Source organism: Microchirus variegatus, assembly GCF_963457635.1.
Source record: "Microchirus variegatus genome assembly, chromosome: 12".
Taxonomy (NCBI): Eukaryota; Metazoa; Chordata; class Actinopteri; order Pleuronectiformes; family Soleidae; genus Microchirus; species Microchirus variegatus.
This window is the reverse complement of record NC_139813.1, coordinates 6,767,732-6,792,036: the sequence shown is the minus strand read 5'-3', so window position 1 is coordinate 6,792,036 and position 24,305 is coordinate 6,767,732. Positions and strand designations below refer to the sequence as shown.

The window sequence follows — 24,305 nt, the reverse complement described above, 5'->3', positions numbered from 1 at the left end:
CTGGTATTGCAGTGTAATTAAATATGCAAGTCTGCCCAAGTGCTATTTACTATTGACTTTTTTTTTTAATTAATTTTTGGCTGGATTTTTTGTAATCTTGAGTTTCAAAGTCAAGATCTTGAGTTTCCAAAAAATGATGAAAAAAAAAAATTCCAATTTTTTTTTTTTGGGACAAACCCGAGATCTCGACTTTCCAAGAAAAAAATTCAATACATTATTTATTTTTTTCATATTTTTAGAAACTCAAGATCTCGACTTTGAAACTCGAGATTTCAATATTTTTATTTTTTTCGTCATTTTTTTTTTTTTTTCTCATGTCACTTTCGGGGCTCTGTAGGATTTCGGGCTAAAATGTGCACAATACTTGTGTTTTTGCAGGCACCATTGACCTTCAGATGCTCTCTATGCTGCGGCTGAAGCACCCGGCAGTGACTGTGGATAACGAAGTGGTGGAGCCGAGCAGCCAGCAGCTGCACAACTACAGAGGTGTGGCCTTTATCAGCTGCACACAAACCCCAAATGTATATTCACAAAGCTCACCGCAAAAAAAAACAGTTTTTAATTTGGTAGCCACCTTTCTGTGTGCTTTATTTGTTTTTTTTAAAAGCAGCCCACGGCTTTCGCGCTAATGCATAAGTAATGCTCTTATTTGTGCATAGGGAGGAGGAGTTTTGACAGCAAATATTCATCCTTTCTAAAAGTGTCCCTGGCTTTGAAAGCCTGCAGTTGATCTGCAGCAGATCCACAGTCATACACACACAGAAGAAGAAAAATCAACTTTTGAAGAGATTCACAGTTATTACTGTCACTGTTCATATTTTATCTCTATTTAAATTAGTAAGTTTAATAAAAGACAATATAACATATTCTCTTGTATTGCAGCCATATGCCTTTTAATGAGGTGTGATGCAACTCAATTCACTTGTCTGGTTTGTTGACTGAGGTGCAAATGAAGCAATTTCTCTCCGACAGAATGTGTCACTGGTGATAATTGTGGCCCGAAACGAATACTTCAGATCTCGTTTTCGTTTACTTCTTCTTCTTTATTTCAGCGCTGCCGTTCACTGAGTTCTACATAATGATCGTTATGTTTCACTTAACTTCAAAACAACATGAAATAAACATTTGAATGCTGTTTTTTGTTTGTTTGTATGAAACACTCACAGCTACAGCCTTTCTTGCAGTTACAGTCTCACAGAAACCAGAATTAGATTACGTTAAATTTACCTGGAACAAGATGACTGCCACTGAGTTCGAGGAGCACTGGAAAGTGAAAAAGTCGACAAAGAGAGCCGACTTCATCCACATGATACAGGTCGGTGTCTCCCGATTTCACTGGTTCTGTATTTTCTTTCTTTTTTTTGACACATCTGGGTCATATTATTCATTTGCTGGTTCTCCACAGCAATTACTCCCATTAAAACATCTGTCTAGCATGGCATTATAATGACGTTACTGTGTGAATCTCGTCGCCGGCTCATTATCTGTGGTGAAATCAACAGATGCTGTACTATGTGAAGGATCCTGGACCTACCATCAGCTTCATCCAGAGTCTGCTTGACAAGAACGGGAAGCTTCTTATCATCTTAGTGTCTGGTGTGTGGATGAATCTGGAAGTTAGATTTTAGGAGATCAACGACCCAATGGCTTATCCAGTAAACGCAGTTCATAGTATGCATCATAAAAAAAAAAAAAAACTACTGAAAAAGAATTTTCTAATGGTGAGACTGCAGATTTTTGACAAATTGATCCGAAAGGAAAGGATCCGATGCCTTGGAAAGCAGTACGACAGCTCCCTAAACGACAGCGACAATCTCGCTAACACCAAGGCTCAGCTGAACACCTGGCTCAGGGCAGTCGAACACAGCCAACTGCTCGGGAGGTTTAAAGTCTGGTGCTTCCAGTATGGCATCATTCCCCGGCTGCAATGGCCCTTCCTACTCTATGAATTTCCTATGTCCCAAGTAGAAGGAATGGAAAAACTGTGTAGTAAGTTCTTGCGGGAAATGGCTTGGAGTCCCTCCATCCTTCAGTACAATCAACCTGTACAGTAAGACCTCCAAGCTTCCTCTGCCAGTTTCATCAGTAGTGGAGGAGTTTAAAGCCACCAAGGCAAGGGCAGTTAGTACACTCCTTTCGTCTAAGGATGTGAAAGTAAGACATGCAAGCGAGACCATCAAATGCGGCAGAAAGTGGAAGCCCCAACAAGCCGTAAGGGAAGCGGAATCTCATTGGAAGCACCAGGAAATCATGGGCGTGGTATGTATGGGACGACTGGGCCTGGGTCACTACAGCGAGAAGAGGTGGAGCAGGGCAGACGCCAGAGTCAGAAGAGGTCTCGTGGTGCAGAGAGTCCGGGAGGCAGTAGAGGAGGAGCGCCAGGTGAAAGCCATCGGATTTGCCTCCCAGGGCCGATGGACGCAATGGGACCAGGCACAGGAGCGACCGCTGTCTTGGAAGGAGTTATGGCAGACTGACCAAGGGAAGTTAAGCTTTCTCTTGCGCTCAGTGACTGACCTGCTGCCAACCCCAAGAAACCTGAAGATATGGGGCAAAGATGAAGATCCATCTTGCAAGCAGTGTGGTGCAGCTTTATGCACACTGAACCACATCCTGACTGGCTGTCCAAAGGCATTGGCAGAAGGGCGGTATAGATGGAGGCATGACAAGGTCCTTACAGAAATCGCTAAATGGGTGGAACAGCAGTGAGTTAAGGCCAACAGCAACATGCAAGCCCAACCTTCCAAAGCCATAAACTTTGTGAGGGAAGGAGTCAAGACCCAAGGAGTCAAGACCAGCTCCATGGCCACAATCCGACCCTTCACCCTGGAAGGAGCCTCAGACTGGGAGTTGAGTGTGGACCTGAAGAGGAAACTCGTCTTCCCACAGGACGTGGCAGTGACCTCCCTTCGACCAGATATGGTCTTGCTATCTAGGAGCAAAAAAACAATCATAGTTGCTGAGCTCACGGTACCATGGGAAGAAAGGCTGGCCATATCCCACCAACTGAAGAAAGCCAAATACCAGGACTTAATTGACGAAGCCGTGCTAAAGGGGTGGCATGCAATCAGCTATCCCATTGAAGTCGGCTGCCGCGGGTTCCCCGCAAAATCAGTGGGCTACTTCTTGCAGAGGGTGGGGCTGCAACCCAAACAGCTGAAGATAGCCACCAGGGACATAGCCGCAGCAGCCGAATCCAGCTCAAGATGGCTGTGGCTAAAGAGAGCCCACAGTTGGAACCCTTCTGCAGGTGAAGGCTAGTCAGTCTTCGCTGCCCCACTCAGGCGAGGTGTTCAGGTTAAGGGGCGAAACACCTGAGACCCTGAGATCCCTGCTGACGATGCAGAAGGGTTCCAATAATGTGGATTCCCAAGGAATTCCATCTAGTAAGACGACCTGCATTTCTAAAGTTAGCGTAGTTCCTAGTTGTAGCTTGTGGTAAAGCATTTCTGATGTTTACTTCACCTTACTGTCGAGACCATGGGGAGAGGCCCATTGGCGGTGGGGGAAGACCCACGGACATCCGAGAAAGAGCGGACGACAGCTCGGAAAGACGGCATGCAATAGTGTCAGGGCTAGCACCCCGAAACACTGCACAAAAGCTACGAGTTTCAAACAAAGAGAATACCCCCAGGTGGACCGAGGAGGGGGGGAGGATAATCTGCCATCGGACGGATCAATGGTTACAGACCCGGACAATGGAAAAAGGACTACGAGAATGGATGCGGAAAGACAGAAGGCAGAAGCCAAAAGAAGATGCAACATCTGCGGTGGACTTTTCAAGAACGAGCGTGGCGTTAAAATCCACCAAGGCAAATCCAAGTGCAAAGAGCAGTGCCAGCAACGCGGAGCACCCAAGCTTACACAGAGTAACCTCTCTGAGTTTGTTGGGGGTGTTCGTCAGTCGGTAGAGGAGGACCAGGGCCAGGAGGCAAACCACAGTGCCCCAGACCTCTCTGCTCAGCCTACTCAAAGCACAGGAAGAGTCTGTGACCCGGAAAGTCCAAGAGACTTTGCGAGGAAACCACGCTTGAACTTACCACCAGCAGCAGACCGCAGATGGGCGCAACTGGACAACGACCTAAATACCATCCTGGAAGACACCCTGAAAGGAGATGCAGCTAAGAAGATTAAGACTATGGTCAGTCTTGTGTATCAGGCATGCTATGACACCTTTGGCGCGAAAGAGGGCAAGACCCCCAGGCCACCAGTAGGGCCAAGCAGGAGACAGCGACAGATCAAGGAGTTGCGTGGAGAACTAAACACACTTAAGAAAAGGTGGCGGGAAGCAAACAACGAGGAAAGAGAGGCCCTGGAAGAAATAAGCACATGCATTCGGAAAAGACTAATCCAGCTACGGAGAGCTGAGACGGCACGGGAGAAGCAGAAGGAGAAGTGCCGTAAGAGGAAAGCCTTTTTCAATAATCCTTTCCAGTTCACAGCAGACCTACTAGGAAAGCCCAAGGGAGGGACCCTGTCTTGTACAAAGGAGGAAATGGAGAACAGCGTGACTGTTGCCCATGGAGATTCCTCCAGGGGCATTCCCCTGGGTGAATGCCCTTTCCAACTGCCGATTCTTACACCACACACCCCTTTCAACATGGCAGACTTCACCATAGAGGAAGTGAGGACAGTGGTGTTAAAAGCACGGACAGCATCAGCCCCAGGACCATCAGGTACCACCTATAAAATCTACAAATGCTGCCCACTTCTACTGAAGAGGCTCTCAAAGCTCTTACGGATACTTTGGAAGAAGAAGCTGGAACCCGGGCTCTGGACTCTTGCAGAGGGCTGCTTTGTGCCAAAGGAGCTCAATTCTACAAGACTCGACCAGTTCCGGGAGATTTCCCTTCTGGATGTAGAGGGGAAAATTTTCTGGTCAATCATTGCCAAAAGGTTAACAACATACCTTCTTGCCAACGAGTTCATCGATCCTAGTGTCCAAAAAGGTGGAGTGCCAGGATATTCTGGCTGCCTGGAGCATACAGCGGTGATTAGCCAGCTCATCAAGGAAGCCAAGAGAAAAAGCGATACACTCTCTGTCATTTGGTTGGATCTCGCCAAAGCCTATCCAAGCGTCCCTCACCAGCTGATCCGAAAGGCATTGGATCACTACCAAGTTCCATCACAGGTAGTTGAGCTTGTGATGGCACATATGGATGCGTTGCGGATGAGGTTCACCGTGGGAAGCGTCACCACCAAATGGCAAAGGCTTGAGAAGGGTATCATGGCAGGATGCACAATTTCTGTGGCCCTGTTCATAGCAGCCATGAATCTGTTGTTAACAGCAGGAGCGATGCAGTGCAGAGGTCCGAAAGCAGACGACGGCACAAGACACCCTGCCTGTCGAGCTTTTATGGACGATGTGACTGTAATGACTCCATCTATCCAGGGCACACAGTGGATCCTGAGTGCACTGGAAAAGATGGCGACATGGTCACGCTTGCAGTTTAAATCGGAAAAGTCAAGGAGTCCAAGAGACTTTGCGAGGAAACCACGCTTGAACTTACCACCAGCAGCAGACCGCAGATGGGCGCAACTGGACAACGACCTAAATACCATCCTGGAAGACACCCTGAAAGGAGATGCAGCTAAGAAGATTAAGACTATGGTCAGTCTTGTGTATCAGGCATGCTATGACACCTTTGGCGCGAAAGAGGGCAAGACCCCCAGGCCACCAGTAGGGACGATGTGACTGTAATGACTCCATCTATCCAGGGCACACAGTGGATCCTGAGTGCACTGGAAAAGATGGCGACATGGTCACGCTTGCAGTTTAAATCGGAAAAGTCAAGGAGCCTCTGTATCTTGAGGGGGAAACTAACGGGCAACACCTTCAGCATCCAAGGCGTAGAGATCCCCACAATCCAAGATCAAAGGATCCGATGCCTTGGAAAGCAGTACGACAGCTCCCTAAACGACAGCGACAATCTCGCTAGCACCAAGGCTCAGCGGAACACCTGGCTCAGGGCAGTCGAACACAGCCAACTGCTCGGGAGGTTTAAAGTCTGGTGCTTCCAGTATGGCATCATTCCCCGGCTGCAATGGCCCTTCCTACTCTATGAATTTCCTATGTCCCAAGTAGAAGGAATGGAAAAACTGTGTAGTAAGTTCTTGCGGAAATGGCTTGGAGTCCCTCCATCCTTCAGTACAATCAACCTGTACAGTAAGACCTCCAAGCTTCCTCTGCCAGTTTCATCAGTAGTGGAGGAGTTTAAAGCCACCAAGGCAAGGGCAGTTAGTACACTCCTTTCGTCTAAGGATGTGAAAGTAAGACATGCAAGCGAGACCATCAAATGCGGCAGAAAGTGGAAGCCCCAACAAGCCGTAAGGGAAGCGGAATCTCATTGGAAGCACCAGGAAATCATGGGCGTGGTATGTAAGGGACGACTGGGCCTGGGTCACTACAGCGAGAAGAGGTGGAGCAGGGCAGACGCCAGAGTCAGAAGAGGTCTCGTGGTGCAGAGAGTCCGGGAGGCAGTAGAGGAGGAGCGCCAGGTGAAAGCCATCGGACTTGCCTCCCAGGGCCGATGGACGCAATGGGACCAGGCACAGGAGCGACCGCTGTCTTGGAAGGAGTTATGGCAGACTGACCAAGGGAAGTTAAGCTTTCTCTTGCGCTCAGTGACTGACCTGCTGCCAACCCCAAGAAACCTGAAGATATGGGGCAAAGATGAAGATCCATCTTACAAGCAGTGTGGTGCAGCTTTATGCACACTGAACCACATCATGCAACATGCAGCAACATGCAAGCCCAACCTTCCAAAGCCATAAACTTTGTGAGGGAAGGAGTCAAGACCCAAGGAGTCAAGACCCAAGGAGTCAAGACCAGCTCCATGGCCACAATCCGACCCTTCACCCTGGAAGGAGCCTCAGACTGGGAGTTGAGTGTGGACCTGAAGAGGAAACTCGTCTTCCCACAGGACGTGGCAGTGACCTCCCTTCGACCAGATATGGTCTTGCTATCTAGGAGCAAAAAAACAATCATAGTTGCTGAGCTCACGGTACCATGGGAAGAAAGGCTGGCCATATCCCACCAACTGAAGAAAGCCAAATACCAGGACTTAATTGACGAAGCCGTGCTAAAGGGGTGGCATGCAATCAGCTATCCCATTGAAGTCGGCTGCCGCGGGTTCCCCGCAAAATCAGTGGGCTACTTCTTGCAGAGGGTGGGGCTGCAACCCAAACAGCTGAAGATAGCCACCAGGGACATAGCCGCAGCAGCCGAATCCAGCTCAAGATGGCTGTGGCTAAAGAGAGCCCACAGTTGGAACCCTTCTGCAGGTGAAGGCTAGTCAGTCTTCGCTGCCCCACTCAGGCGAGGTGTTCAGGTTAAGGGGCGAATCACCTGAGACCCTGAGATCCCTGCTGACGATGCAGAAGGGTTCCAATAATGTGGATTCCCAAGGAATTCCATCTAGTAAGACGACCTGCATTTCTAAAGTTAGCGTAGTTCCTAGTTGTAGCTTGTGGTAAAGCATTTCTGATGTTTACTTCACCTGACAACTCCTCCTGCGCTCACCCCTTAGTTTCCAACATACATAAGGAAACTATGTTGGCCTGTGATACGTTACAAGCTGGACCACGTTGGTCAAAACTGAAATGTGTCAACTATAACATTTGGCACAGAGAATAAAAACTATTGACTGTGATGATCCCTTTAATTTACTTATGGTTCAACCATCCATCCATCTTCTACCCCTTTATCCTCCGCAAGACGCTCTCGCGGGCTGCTGTGCCAACTCTCAGCTGACATGACAAGCAATCACCCACTCACACTCACACCTATGGTCCAATTTAAAGTGTCCAATTTACCTAATCCCCAGATTGCATGTTTTTGGGTCTGTGGGAGGAAGCCGGAGAACCCGGAGAAAAATCCACGCGCGCACACACACACACAGGAACGAGGAGAACGTGCAGACTCCAATGCCTGGTGCAAACCAATTTTCAATAATTGGAAATGAGCAATTCTTGCACATTCTAATGCCACGATGACAACTTTAATCCAACTCGGTCCAAAAATGATGAGACAGGAAGTAACGAGACAGGAAGTAATGGTTAACTGAGGGAAAGGCGAGGTTTAACTGTGTGGGAGCAGACGATAGTTTCTCTGCTAACATCTGAGAAACAAAAATGACAACACTTAAAGGTGCATTTTGTAATAAATCTATAGCAACTGGCCATAAAATCCTCCTAATATGTCACAGAGACTCAGGAATAATGTTCATATAACAAACTGAACTCACCAACAACAACAGTACAGCCAAAATATTTGTATTGTTTTTTTTTTTCGCGGCGTCCGAGCGAAATTGAAATTTGTAGCAATTCACCTTTTGATATTCAAGGTCAAAGACGAGGCATTTGAAAATACACCGACGGCCCGGAGTGCTTTTTAGACTTCGTGTCTTTATTAAGAAGTGTAATGACTTCAGGGTCACCTTCTGCCTGACCAAAGAGAATACTTTAATTAGCAAAAGAAATGGCTCTGACTTTACAGTTTGATATGTCACAGGGGGTAAAAAAAAACATCTATTTAGTTGCATAAAAAGGTTTCTATGGCATTAGTGTGATGGTAAAAGTGGTTTTATGAAATAATGTAGCCTTAATTTTCTCAAATATGAAATATTTGAAGTTTATTTTGATATTTATATGATTTATACATGACGTCATTCAGTCAAAACTGGAAAGAAAGAGCAGCAGCAGCTACACTTGGCAAAGTTCATCTTCCAACTGTTACGCAACTGCAAAATGTGGGAGGGGGCAGCGCTGCATATCTGCACTGTGAAAGAGCGGCAGAGCTGCTGATTCTTGCTTTTACTACACTTTACTACACTTCGTCAAGGTAATTGTGATTTAAGAGTAAAGTGCAAACTTTGTCCATTTAGGGCTGCTTTAGAAATGGTGCTATTTCCTCGTGCCTTTCGTTTGATTCCTAACAAAATGTGTTCCCTTATTTGCATTCCAGGGGATCGGTCATGGCTGCAGAAGCAAAGCAGACTTGCTACGAGGGCAGTTCTGTCCAAAGCTTTCAGTTCTACCTGCAACACTCAGGAGAACACGAGGCCATCCTCCAGTGTGTTCACAGCATCCTGCCAGGGGAATTTAAAAGGTACAAAAAAGAAATTCCTCGTATTATTTTTGACTGACGACGCAGCAGCAGCAGCAGAGAGGTTATGAGTCCCCTCTTTTTGTCTTTGTGCCTTTTGAAGGAATGGGATCAGGGAGCTTTCTGACAGAGGTCTCAGTTAATTACAACTCTCAAAGGTTCCAGAGTATTTTTATGCAGCGATGGAATTCCTTTTGGTTTCATACAGACATAAAGCTAGCACTTATGAAGCTGTTTTAAAATATTTTCTCTTATAAGTCATTGAAAGTTCTTTCTGTGGTCACTTTTCATGAAGTAGATTTTTTACATGCACATTAAAACACAACTTAAATATAATGACCTACTCCTAAGCAGGATTGACAGGTGCTTTGTTAAAGAAACTGAACTGATTGCAATCACTTAAGTTAAATTAAACTTAAATTACCTTGACAAAGTGTAGGTAAAGGTAAATGGTCAACAGCTCTCCCAGTCTTTGACAATGCAGATACAACGCTGTCCCCTTCCCATGAGTCTTTGTTGTTGCATGTATGGCAAAGTATATTCTTGGTAATTGTCAAAATAATATTGTATTGTATCAAAGTATTACTGTTTAACAACTAATTACATATACAGCACAGATATTTGGTACAATTTGGTTTTTCCGTTCAAAAGTTTGGGGTCACCTGTACAATTTTTTTGTGTTTTACATTAAATGTCACACTTTTATTCAACAAAAGAATTGCGAAATGAAGAGAAAATATAGTCAAGACATTGACCAGATTAGAAATAATGATTTTTATTCAAAATAATAATGTTACCCTTTCATCAAAGAACCAGCAAAACAGCAAAACATACTTTCACAAGGGTTTTCTAATCATCCAAAAGCCTTCTAACATGATTAGCAAACACAATGTACCATTAGAACACTGGAAATGGGCCTCTATACACCTATGTACATATTCAATTAAAAACCAGACGTTTGCAGCTAGAATAGTCGTTTACCACATTAACAATGTATTGAGTGTATTTCTGATTCATTTAATGTTTTATTCATAGAATTTTTTTTTATTTTCCTTCCAAAAATAATGACATTTCTAAGTGACCCCAAACTTTTGAACGGCAGTGTATGTTTTCCACGTGTTTCCAATAACATAATGTACTAGTTCTTACTATCTACATTTGTCAATGCAGATTTGGAGCAGATAAAAAAGCCCTGGATGTTCTTGGCGTCGGAAGCGGTGGAGGTATGTGATGATATACAGCAACTGGTAAATAATTGTTACGGTTCAAAGCTCATTTTCCCTGTTTTGGACTGTGGACTGTACCTGTATTTATTTAGTGCCGTGCCAGTAGGAAGTATGTATTCCTATAGTGGGAGATTAAAGATTTGTCAGTCACAACACCTAAAAAAGGTCCACTTTGTATGTGACAGGGGAACATAGGACCCTTTTTTTGAAAAAGGGTAGGGTTAGGTATTAGGGTTAGAGAAAGGGTCCTATGTTCCCCAGTCACATACAAAGGGGGAACAGAGGACCCGGGGAACATAGATACGGTCCCTTGTGCCTAATGAGGTTGCACAGTGTTTGTATTACGTTAGCCCTACCCTATTTGCTAATCGTATACTCGCTAGCTTACCTTTGGAAACAGGTTCGCCAAGTCGCCGCAAAGAAGTAGCATGCTATTGCAAAATAAATATGTGCCAGCATATTGTTGAATGAACACCGAATTTGTCGTTTCAGTATAACACCATGAACCGTGTGCCTCTGCACTCCAACCTCCCCGCTCCAGACAGCGCAGCTGCTGCTGATGAGCCGCTGCCTGCCTGGTGTAGCGTGATAAATCAGCGAAAGTGCAGCATGATAAATCCGTGAAAATCAAGGATGCACACCGTCAGGCCATGCTCCACCCATATCCAAAATCTTAGGGCGATCTGACTAACGGTCAGCGAGATATGCCCGTCACAGACACACAGACACAACTTTCTTTATAGATGGATGTCGGTGCTTACTTTATTGCTTTGAATGTATCAGGACACTGGTTGACTGTGCACAGTTTGCCAAGGCGGTACTGGGGCATGAATTCACATCCATTCTGGGAACTATTACTGCATAAATAGGAAGAAAAGCTGAATGTTTGAAATGATAAAATATCTCAGACTTGAAGGCTTTCCTGTTCGTTCCAGGGGAGGTGGATGTCCAGATGATCTCTCTGCTGCAGTCTGTGTTCCCTGCTGTTCCCATCACTGCTGACATTGTGGAGGGCAGCTCCCAGCTCACAGACAACTTCAAAGGTATCATCGACAATGCAACAAAAACATCATTTATTTGTTGTAGTAACATATTCCTGTTTTACAGTGTGGACTTAACCCCAAGTGTTTCTTGCATGTTTACGTCCTGTCTTTGTCGGGTTTCCCTGTTTCTGTCATCGTCTGCTCCGCCCTGATCTGTTAAACCTGTGCACAATAACCCCCTACCTCGTATTTTAGGCCCTGTGTCTTCACTTACTCGCTTTCACATTTGTCCTGTGCTCTCGTCTCATTGTTTTTCAATGCAACTTCTTACCAAGCCATGGCTGCAATTTTGCAATTTTGTGACAAAAAGTGACACAAAAATCTCATCATCAGTTCTAATTTTTCAAATCGGACTTCAGCATGTGGTCCTTTATTGGATATAAGTGGCTTTTTTGCCTTCACTCAGTATTGTGCTGAGTATTGTCATTGTAGAGACTCAGTCCTGCACTGGGTCTGCTGATTGTTTGCTGGTTGGTGTTGTTTTTACGTTGCACTCATCACACTTTCCAGTAAACAAAGCATCTTTCTATTTCCATTAAACAAAACCAAACTCAAAACTGTAGAGCACAGTAGAAAACTGTTCCTTCTATCAGCAACACCTGAGTAAAATAACAAATAACTCAGATGCCTTCTTGGTGTAGAGTGGCAAGAATAAAGCTCCTCAAAGTCGCCGGATAGGAGTTTGCCAGTTTGAGATCCTTTTGCAAAAACTCAAGGACTGTTCATATTGGCAGCAGCATTCGGCCTCTCAGCAACAGCGACAGGAAAACAGACTCAAGGGAACAATGAGTGCAGCTGAATGCAGCAAAAAGGTCTGTGAAAGAACCTCACACTGGGGATGGGGATGGGGATGGGGGGGGGGGGGGGGGGGGTGGGGGCTCGAGAGAGAAGTTGGCAGGTCACAGAGAACGTGGTGAATTGCTCAAACCCAGTTGGCAAAAAATGTTTCAGAGACCAACAAAAGAAAGCTGAAACCTGCTGAAGGGGATTTTTACTCTCTGCTGAAATCTTTCCATTAGATGTATGGTTGTGGTATGAGAGTTTTTAAATTGTAATATTCATTTTATCAAAAAATATATAATGTGCAGTTTTTATCAAATTAGTTTAAAAAATTTCCATAACACAATATAAATGCATACATATAAGTAGATAGGAACAAATATGATTGCACTAGATGTGTTGATGTGGCCTTGTCACTTCACTCCACACTTGCCAATATGACCACCATAGGCTTGTTGCGTGAATGGGATCAGATTTCTAAGCGTATGCGATCAGAATCTGACTTTCCTGACCAACTGATCTGTTCTGTGTAGAGACTAAATTGGACGCGTATCACTTCCGATGCAGCGATGGAGACTCTACGTGACACTTTGAAAATCCTATCTGAGCGACCGGGACGTTCAGATTTGAAATGGATCAGAACCTAATTCAAAACCATCTCTGTTTGTGGCCTGACTCGTCTTTGGAAAATTGTGTGATGTCATGTGTTTTTTTTTTTTTTCTCGCTGCTATATTCAATCTGGATATGCTTAAAAATCTGATTTGGGCTCTAAGTAAAACACTATTGTTTTCCCTACAACTCAACCAACGTAAATGTATTTCATGTTCCAATTTTAGCTCTGGTAGCAAAGACTGCAAATCTTCAGAAGATCCCATTCGCTTGGCATGTCATGCACAGTGGGGACTATGAAAAGCAGATGAAAGCCAAGGCTGACGTGAAGAGATTTGACTTCATTCACATGATTCAGGTATTTGTACTTCGTCTTTGTGTTGTCCTGTAATAATCCCTGAAAATGATGAGACTGTTCACTTTACCTCTGTTATATACAATACAGAGGAGCAGAATCTTTTTTCATGGAGAACAAATTCATGGCATATGAACGTATTGTGTTTTACATTACTGAGGAGACATAAAACAGCATGTGTATAAAAGCAGCGTGCCAAACAGTGGCACGGCAGTTATTGTAATAAAAGAAGGTTTAAAGACTTTAAACCAAAGACCAAACTCCCAAGTATTTGTGTTTATAACCAATTTTTCAAGTTCAGGAACCAGAAATCAGTCATGATGGGTGTGAAAGCCCGATAAATCCACTTGCTGGTATTAATTGGTCCGTCTGAAATGTTTAAATAAATGTTCCCCATCCTTTTTCTCTCCTTACCAGATGATCTACTATGTGGAAAACATGGTTGAAACGATCAAGTTCTACCACAGCGTTCTGAAAACCAATGGCAGACTCATGATTATCATTGAAAAAGGTAAAAAGAACTGGATATTCATTCACTTTAATTATGTTGTTTGTCAGATTACTGCAACACGTGGTAAAATAACTTGTGAATGCAACCTGTTAAAGCCCTACAATGAATTTTCACTTAATTTGACCATATTTATTAAAGCTGCCATATGTAAGAATGTGGCCAAAAACAGTTACTACATTCAAATTCAAAATACAGAGGTCTTTTAGGTTTCGTTTTCTGACATAACTGGCAACCCGTGGTTGCTCAGCATCTGTGACTCTACTGACTGCAATGATTGGTAGACGGCGGTAGGTGGCGCCACATGTCAAACATGATTTCAAAACATAAACATGATTTGCAGTGCATGATTTTTAATGCAAATATTTTGGCTGTGCTGTTGATGTTGGTGAGTTCAGTTTGTTATATGAACATTATTCCTGAGTCTCTGTGACATATTAGGAGGATTTTATGGCCAGTTGCTTTACATTTATTACATAATGCACCTTTAAGATGAACAAATAGCACAACCCAGTAGTTTCCCTCTTGAATTACTGCATTTTTATTAAATCCAGCTAACAGTGGCTGGGACACCCTGTGGAAGACCTTTCACAAGGACCTGTGTGTCGACGCCATCACGCACTATCGCTCGTCCGCAGACGTGACTGCTTGTCTGAAGAGCCACGGTCTCAAGTACGACGAGCACATCATTCACAACACCTTTGACATCACCGAGTGCTTTGATCCGAGCAGCGCGACCGGAGCGCGGCTGCTGAATTTCATGACGGCCACAGATGATTTCTACCAGTCCTTCACACAAGAGATCAGAGCTGGCATCTTAGACCTTCTCAGGAACAAGTGCAGCGCGGAGAAAGATGGCAGAGTGTTCTTTAACAGCGATCTGAGCTGCATACTGGTTCATGCCTGAGTGGAATCACTTCATCCTGACATGGAATAAAGGATTTTTCCCCGCAGTTGTCAGTTTCTTCAGCCAAAGTTAATCAAAATTAATTAGTATTTTAATAATATTTACTGACCAATAAAAGCATGCAAGATGACCCATTCCATAACTGAGTGAATACCTGTAGTAATGATAGAGCTTTATTGTCATCATTAGAAGAAAATGTAATAATTTCCTGGAAACAAAGTGCACAAAATCTCTCCAGGAAATAAATATACATTTCTCTCGCTATGTTCTCCTGTAGTTTCTTCTCTTTTTTCTCATTCATCCGTGTGGGTTTTTTGCCTTGTGTGTCATGCTTAGCCAAATCCACAAAATCTATTGTTTTCAGGATCTCTCCATATGTTTTCATTACACGGCAGTGATTAGTGCTCTTCTGCTTGGGTCCTTATAGGTGCCATATGTAAGAATGTGGCCACAAACGGTTACTACACTCAAATTCAAAATACTGAGGTCTTTTAGATTTCTTTTTCTTCTGCAATTGTAGCTCAGACGCAACTGGCAACCCGTGGTTGCTCTGCAGCTGAGACTCTACTGACTGCAATGATTGGTAGACGGCGGTAGGTGGCGCCACATGCCAAAACATGATTTTTACTTTAAATTGTTTATTTGCATTTTTATGATTTTATTTTATTTACTTATGATAACAATAACGACAATAAATATCTATATATACATATATATAAATAAATATATATATATATATATATATATATATATATATATATATATTTTTTTTTTTATTAGACCCTACAGTATTTCAGATACAGGCCTCTACCAAACGGTTGAGACGTCTGTTCATGATAAACCTGGTTTGTGTACAACATTCAGAACAAGTGACATTAAGTGTTAAGTGTCGACCAAATGGTTGAGTAGTACCTTAAAGGATGAAGTAAAAATATTTCTAAAATAGTGGTACTTTTTCTTGAGTACACTTTCCACTTCTGCTCAGTGACAAACTTGTGTTTCTAAACAATTTGCCTGAGATTGTGGTCTAAGTTTATATTGTGAGGTCTCTCATGGGAATAAGTATCTGAATTCCTTATTGAAACCTCCAGAAATTTTAATGAATTTTTGAAAATCAGGAAAGCGATCCATGTACTTGGACATTCCAAGTATGTTGGAATGTCTTGAAATTGTACTCAGTCATAGTCAACGACGCCATAAACAAGAATCCATTGAAAATATTTGCATATCGCTTAAGGAATATTTTAAATGAATTTTTGAAAATCAGGAAAGCGATCCATGCACTTAGGAAGTGACTTAACTTTTTCTTCAAAAAAGACCCCAAAAGTATCTTGGAATGTCTTGAAATTGTACACAGTCATAGTCAAGCATGCCCTGAACAAGAATCCGTTAAAAATATTTACAAATCTCTTGAAGAATATTTTTAATGAATTTTTGAAAATCTGGAAAGCGATCCATGCACTTGGACATTCCAAGTATGTTGGAATGTCTTGAAATTGTACTCAGTCATAGTCAGCGACGCCCTGAACAAGAATCCATTGAAAATATTTGCATATCTCTTAATGAATATTTTTTATGAATTTTTGAAAATCAGGAAAGCGATCCATGCACTTAGGCAGTGACTTAACTTTTTATTCAAAAAAGACCCCAAAAGTATCTTGGAATGTCTTGAAATTGTACACAGTCATAGTCAAGCATGCCCTGAACAAGAATCCTTTGAAAATATTTGCATATTACTTGAAGAATATTTTTAATGAATTTTTGAAAATCAGGAAAGCGATCCATGCACTTAGGCAGTTACTTAACTTTTTCGTCAAAAAAGACCCCAAAAGTATCTTGGAATGTATTCAAATTGTACTCAGTCATAGTCAACGACGCTCTGAACAAGAATCCCTTGAAAATATTTGCATATCGCTTAAGGAATATTTTTAATGAATTTTTGAAATTCAGGAAAGCGATCCATGCACTTGGACATTCCAAGTATGTTGGAATGCCTTGAAATTGTACTCAGTCATAGTCAACGACGCCCTGAACAAGAATCCGTTGAAAATATTTCCATATCGCTTAAGGAATATTTTTAATGAACTTTTGAAATTCAGGAAAGCGATCCATGCACTAAGGCAGTTACTTGACTTTTTCGTCAAAAAAGACCCCAAAAGTATCTTGGAATGTATTCAAATTGTACACAGTCATAGTCAAGCATGCCCTGAACAAGAATCGGTTGAATATATTTGCATATCTCTTGAAGAATATTTTTAATGAATTTTTGAAAATCCGGAAAGCGATCCATGCACTTGGACATTCCAAGTATGTTGGAATGTCTTGAAATTGTACTCAGTCATAGTCAACGATGCACTGAACAAGAATCCATTGAAAATAATTGCATATCTCTAAAGGAATATTTTTAATGAAATTTTGAAAATCAGGAAAGCGATCCATGCACTTAGGAAGTGACTTAACTTTTTCGTCAAAAAAGACCCCAAAAGTATCTTGGAATGTCTTGAAATTGTAAACAGTCATAGTCAAGCATGCCCTGAACAAGAATCCTTTGAAAATATTTGCATATTACTTGAAGAATATTTTTAATGAATTTTTGAAAATCAGGAAAGCGATCCATGCACTTAGGCAGTGACTTAACTTTTTCTTCAAAAAAGACCCCAAAAGTATCTTGGAATGTCTTGAAATTGTACACAGTCATAGTCAACGACGCCCTGAAAAAGAATCCATTGAAAATATTTGCATATCGCTTAAGGAATATTTTTAATTAATTTTTGAAAATCAGGAAAGCGATCCATGCACTAAGGCAGTGACTTAACTTTTTATTCAAAAAAGACCCCAAAAGTATCTTGGAATGTCTTGAAATTGTACACAGTCATAGTCAAGCATGCCCTGAACAAGAATCCGTTGAACATATTTGCATATCTCTTGAAGTATATTTTTAATGAATTTTTTGAAAATCCGGAAAGCGATCCATGCACTTGGACATTCCAAGTATGTTGGAATGTCTTGAAATTGTACTCAGTCATAGTCAACGACGCCCTGAACAAGAATCCATTGAAAATATTTGCATATCTCTTAAGGAATATTTTTAATGAATTTTTGAAAATGAGGAAAGTCTGTGCACTTAGGCAGTGACTTAACTTTTTATTCAAAAAAGATCCCAAAAGTATCTTGGAATGTCTTGAAATTGTACTCAGTCATAGTCAACGACGCCCTGAACAAGAATCCATTGAAAATATTTGCATATCTCTTAAGGAATATTTTTAATGAATTTTTGAAAATGAGGAAAGTTTGTGCACTTAGGCAGTGACTTAACTTTTTATTCAAAAAAGACCCCAAACGTATCTTGGAATGTCTTGAAATTGTACACAGTCATAGTCAAGCATGCCCTGAACAAGAATCCGTTGAATATATTTGCATATCTCTTGAAGAATATTTTTAATGAATTTTTGAATATGCGGAAAGCGATCCATGCGTACTCAGAGAGATAAAGAGGATCAACAGCTGTCTGCTGTGAGCCAAATAACAGCCCGTCCACACACCGCGGCTCCAACGAACTGGACCGGACCCACGGACGGACCACAGAACCTTATATCGGCTTACAGTAATAGGCAACGTCTTCTGGGCAGATTTAGATTATGTGCCTGTGTTTGTTAACTTTTCTTTGTGTTGTCATAACCACATGTTTCTTTGTTTACGTTTTGTGTTTGTTATCGTGGTTATACTGTTGAATGTGGAGCACCCAGCTGCAGCGCTGGTTCTCCCACCCTGTGAGAGAGCAGACAGATCGCATGGTGAGATAATGGCTGTATAAACGTTACGACTCATTGACTGGCCTGGCTTCCAAGGTGTCAAGTCTGTGTGGTTTACACTGCCATCAACTTATGTTACACGCGATCCTGTTTTTCGTTCACAGAACGCTGAGCTTGAAACACACTCTGTGTCTGCACGCAAATCAATCGTGTACTCCCGCTCTCTCTCTCTCACTCATTCACTCACTCCCTCTTTCATTCATGAATGCAAGGTCTCACAGGCGCCATCTTGAGTCAAACACGCGCTCCTACTGCCATGCTGTCACGTGTTCGGTCTTAGATCTGCAGCCTGATGTTAATGTGTTTTGGCACCATCTTCGATGGAGGCGTGCGTTTCCAGTCACAGCTATGGCCAATTCCAATTCCTTAACCCTCAATCTTAACCCTCAAGCTCAACACTTAATCTTAACTGGCCCTCAAAACCAAGTGTTGAGGGTTATTTTGTCACTTAGAAATGGGACACCCCTTAAATGCAGATACGTCGTCAGACTGTAGGGGGCAGAATAACGCGAAAGCTGCGTCCAGTCTGTCAACTACAAAAAAGAAGAAGAAGAACACATTTACGTCACGGTTATTATAATATGATACTCATACAAATACCACAACCACGGACATATTCAGCTGACAGTTACCGCACACCGCGGCTTATTGAAAATTCTGAGAATCGGGAGAGCACTTGCACTAGCGGGAGCGCGCATTTTTGAGATTGAGGGTTAAGATTGAGGGTTAAGCAAGGAATTGGAATTGGCCATCAACCGCGTCACTTCCTTCTCTTATCTTATCGCTTCCTGGTTCACTAACACACACACACACACACACACACACACACACTGGTGTTTATGTTGTAGATAGCTTGTGTGATTTTAGCTTTAGCAAGTAAGATTTATTGATTCAAATTACTAAATTATCATTATGCTTTAATGCTCATTAACTTAGATCATCTTGGATATTTAATGTTAGTGAATCAAATTGTTTAATTGATTCTTGTTATTTGATTTAATAAATTTTTACTTTTGTTCACTTAAAGGAATGGTCTGTTTCTTTTGAACATGAATATTATGACAAACGGGGGTTGAGAGAGTCAGTGCTCGGATTCATACCTTCATTACTGTTCAATTGGGATATCTTTGATATAGTCAATTACAGTGATTATTTAGACTGATTTTGAAAGGCATAGATTGATTGTCTTTTCCCTGATTTCAGGGTGGTGCCCCGATCTAAAGTTAATTAATTATTAAAATTAATTAATTTATGTTTATTACTTTTATTTTTATCAATCATGTGTCTGTAGGCCTGTGCATTACTGAGTGTTGTGTTTGGTTGTGTGGCAGACAGCTCTGCTGCTTGGTGTCTTCTTTGTGTGTTGTGTTCCTTGAACAACACTGGCACCTCTGGAGACAAATGTTTGGGTCTCGGAATCTTTTGCGGCAGACTTTGTCACTGATTTCATATTTTGCCAAGATGGTCTGCTGGAGACCACCCACTTCTGACACCAACTATGAAAAAATAGACAAAAAAAACTTTCAATGATAGAATGTGTCCAGAACTTGTCTGGTAGTATCGGTAGAGGAGTGGTTACTCAGCATGTTGACATATTTTTAACACACCTTTGTTGAATATGCTAATGAGCTTGAACAGTATATCTATTCTGACATTCTGCTCACCAGCAGAGATTAGGGACAGCTTTCACTACAGATGCACAAACCAGGATTATGAGCATGGTGTGAAACATATTTCCTTGTCTACTGCTGTGCATGAGTCTATGTTCATTTGTCTTAATGTAAGGTGTGTTATTAAGCTAGAAATTATCATTTAAACATGGATTATTCAGACATTGTTGCAGAGCAGTTTCCTTTTAATGAATCAGCAAATGTGCCTGATATAACTGCAGCAACCATATCATATTTATTTTGTATTTTTGGTGGCTCTTTGTCAGTTCTCATAACATTTGGAAACCTACTTGTAATACTGTCTGTTGTTTACTTCAAACAGCTCCACACTCCTACAAACTTCCTGTTGCTCTCTCTGGCTGTGGCTGACCTGTTAGTTGGACTTTCAGTTTTGCCTTTCAGTGTCGTGCTCTTTGTAAGTTCATATTGGCATCAGCATCATTTGCTTTGTAGGATACGGGGCAGCTTAGATCTGTTGTTGTGCAATTCTTCCATGTGGAATGTGTGCTTTATTTCTGTTGACAGATATTATGCAGTGTGCCATCCTTTGATATACAGAATCAAAATAAATGTCCGTGTTGTTTGGATCATGATCATGGTGTCCTGGACTATTGCCACTGTAAATGGAATTATTTTGACATTCCAGGCCCCAGATAAAGGACAAAAAAACAAGAGGTGTGTTTTATTTCAAAATAAAACACAGGGTACAGTAGGTGTGGGAATTTTTATTGGATTTGGCATCCCAGCTATTGTGATGTTTGCACTCTACCTAAAGATTTTGATGGTGGCACAGAAACAAGCACGCAGCATCCTGAGCATGGCAAACTCTGCTGCAACTGCCAGTAAAATGGAGAGAAAGGCAACTAAAACTCTGTCTATTGTGGTGGGGAGTTTTCTCCTGAGTTGGATGCCTTTTGTTCTGTGTATTAATTTTAATCCATTGAGCAAGTATACAGTACCTTTTCATGTATTGCAATTTTTTAAGTGGCTTGGATGGTCAAATTCAATGTTCAATCCATGTATTTATGCTTTCTTTTATAGCCAGTTTCGATCAGCTTTCAGGATGATTGTAACTGGGGAAATATTTCAAGATGTTTCTAATTCTAAGCTCTTTTGATCCATACTTTGACTTTGTGTACTTATACGTGTGCAACACTGTAGAGAAACCCTCTTAACTAGTCCATGTTACCTTGATATTGCTGTATATTGTTTAAATTACTGTTAAAACTATTTAATGGATCAATCTTATTATTGCCGTCCAGCTGATACTGTACCTGTAGGTTTAATACAGGCATAAACTTAAGCTTTTGTCTTTTTTTGTCTTGTGCAACTTCACAGGTTGCCTGATTATTGAGATTTAATGATTCCACATAATAATCCAGGGGGTCAACATAACCTGATGATGATTTAGTGTATTTTAGTGCAGGATGTATATCAGGATATCTGTCACTTACTTTGAATGATTTTCAAAATTGACATTACATAGCACTTTGCTATGTAAATAGGACTTTGTCAACGTGAGTTGTGATGATGATTAGATGTACTTGGGTGAAACCTTGTAAAAGTTTGCCTTGTTCTGAAAAATAAAACAAAAGCTGGAAAACTGCCAAGGAGATGGTCAAGGATTACAGGACGGAGAGATGGTAGTAGATTATTCCCTCTCTTCATTGATGGTGCTCCAGTGTATGTGGTAAATAACATCAAGTACCTCGGAGTTCAACTCTTGGTTGAGCTCACCTAGTCCATCCACACTTACACCTAGGTCAAAAAGGCGAGACAACGGCTGTACCACCTGAGACAGCTGATGAGGTTCAGGGTCTCCACTAAGATCCTGAAAACCTTCTATACAGCTGCTGTGGAGAGCGTCTTAACAACAAGCATCTGTTCAGTTCGGAAACTGCACAGCCCAGGACTGTTAGGCCATGCAGAGAGTGGTGAAAGCAGCCGAGCGCTGCTTCGGCTCAGATCTGCCCTCTCTGCAGGACTTACACCAGACGCTGCTGGAGCAGAGCCACCAAGATCCTTAAGGACACTTCCCACACAAGCAACAAACTGTTCAAGCTGCTAAACTCAGGCAAACAGTTCTGCAGCCTGACAACCCTAACCAGAACATACCTCTCACCCGATAACTATAAATATAACTATGGACAATTTACACTACTGCGATACTGCACTTTAGCATCACTGTCACTTTTCCTGTCACTTATTCACACCTTCTATTTATATTTTTGTGTTGTTACCATATTTAAGTCAAATTTACCTTAAAATTGTAGTAAATGTTCAGCAACAGAGCGAATCTAAATTAACATTTCACTGTGTGTTACCGTGTAACTGTTAACATGTGACAAATAAAAAAACCTTGAATCTCGAAACCTTTGCTAAATTCACTCACTGATGTAGAAGTTTGAGTGAATACGATGATTAAAAATATGAATAACTTGCAAAAAAAAAAGGTTTAATTTGTCTGTCACACACAGAGCTGGTCTTCGAGGTGAAGGTATCACTGAAGATATTTTTCAACCAGTGTGTTCATGATTTAGTTTCTCATAATGTAATTGACCTCCGCCAGGAGGTATATGTTTTCGCCGGTGTTTGTCTGTTTGTTCATCTGTTAGCAAGATAACTTGAAAAGTCGTGAACGGATTTGGCTGAAATGGGACCAGGAACAAGTGCTTCATTTTGGGTGTGATCCATAACGTTATCGCTGGGTGTATTTTGTAGGCCCCGAGTTGCCTTGGCGGAGGTCTGCACTCTCTGAGTGCTTCTAGTTATAATAGAATTCTGGTCATAATTTCACCTCAAGGTTCTCCTTTACAATGTCTTAATAAATCAAAAGGACAGTAGTTCACATTCATAGTCATCATGAGCACTGTCACAAGGTGTATAATGTGTCTGAACTCCATTCAATTTGAAAAAAAAAACATAACATTTAACATAAAAAGACAATGACAAGATTTTCATTGCTGTTGCTGACAAATCCGATTTAATATATATATATATATATATATTTTTTTTTAATTGGTGTAAGACAGTTAAAAATTAGCCATACCCTCACATGTATGCAGATCACTCATAGGCCAGACCCAGCACCAAAGTCAAATCAGCAATTAATTGTTGCGTGTTTAATTTTTTGAACTATCAAAACTCTCAGAAAGTTGAGTCGAGTATGAAATCAATCACACACTCAACTAACACATACTGTGTCAGTGTGCTTCATTTACACCTTGACGGTTGCAATATTAGTGAAATGCATGTACTTTTGATGATCAAATTGATAAATCTGAGTAGTAAGTTTTTTTGCATGAGTTGTTGCAGCAGCTGGCAGTGATGTAGATAGCCATTTGGAGAACGGAGTGAAAATTAAAAAGGCCTCGTATATACTTTCCCACATTCTCAGACATGTCTACCCTAAAAGCATGGCATTTCTTCGTATCACATAGATGGGCATTTTCTATAAATCACTGAATATAATTGCCTCTGAGGACACCGATTGGGACATTGTTATGTCGGCGCACCTGTGAATGCAGCCAACATGTTATGCAATGTCCATTTTCCATCATTCACAGTAGATTCCCTTTCACTGAGCTTGTTCAGATGGAATTGTCAGCCCAGAGTAAGATTCTCCAGGCACCTCATACTATACATAAAAGAGTGTGCAGTTCTGAAATATGAAAATGTTCAAACAAAGGGATGTAAAGGGAAGATTTTCTCAGATGTATAAAACCTATAATGTAAATATATAAGCAACTTTCCCTCATACATCCTATTAGTTACCCTCTCTGATGCTATCTTCCTACAGAATAAATGAAAAATGATGAGGCGTAGACGATAAACACGATAAATATGCAACATGTGCGTTTACTCAAGACCGACAGTATGTGAAAGCTGAATTAATAGATTAGATTCCACAATCTAGAAATCTGTCAGTGGCATGTCATGACCCAACTATGCACACATTACACAAAATAAGCAGACAGAGGTCACTGAGTAATGATTAATTTACTTAATCATTAGGAATGCATACTGTGGTTCGGGACTTAGTTGTGATGGTTAAGGTTAGGTTAACGGGCTAGGGAATGCATTATGTCAATGATGTGTCCTTACTAAGATATAAAAACAAGTTGTGTATTAATGACAATTAATTAAAACAATAAAAGCATCACTGTCTCATTTGGTGATCTAAAGTGAAGTGTAAGGCCACTGCACCCTCTGCTGGAACCAACAGTAATTACTGCAGAACAGCTGAATATTGTGAACTCAGATAATATATCAACACATGTACAATCAC

General features: G+C 41.6%; 1 protein-coding gene across 1 annotated transcript; it reads left to right on the top strand.

Moving 5' to 3' along the window:
• Window positions 1-8,975: 8,975 nt before the first annotated feature.
• Window positions 8,976-14,687, top strand: LOC310935276 (histamine N-methyltransferase A-like; the record flags this gene model as incomplete). Its single annotated transcript, XM_083899134.1, has 6 exons — window positions 8,976-9,109; window positions 10,277-10,329; window positions 11,268-11,375; window positions 12,993-13,123; window positions 13,538-13,631; window positions 14,183-14,687. 6 exons carry the CDS (start codon window positions 8,976-8,978, stop codon window positions 14,533-14,535), a joined length of 873 nt encoding a protein of 290 aa, XP_083755260.1. The 3' UTR covers window positions 14,536-14,687.
• Between the last annotated feature and the right edge of the window lie 9,618 nt (window positions 14,688-24,305).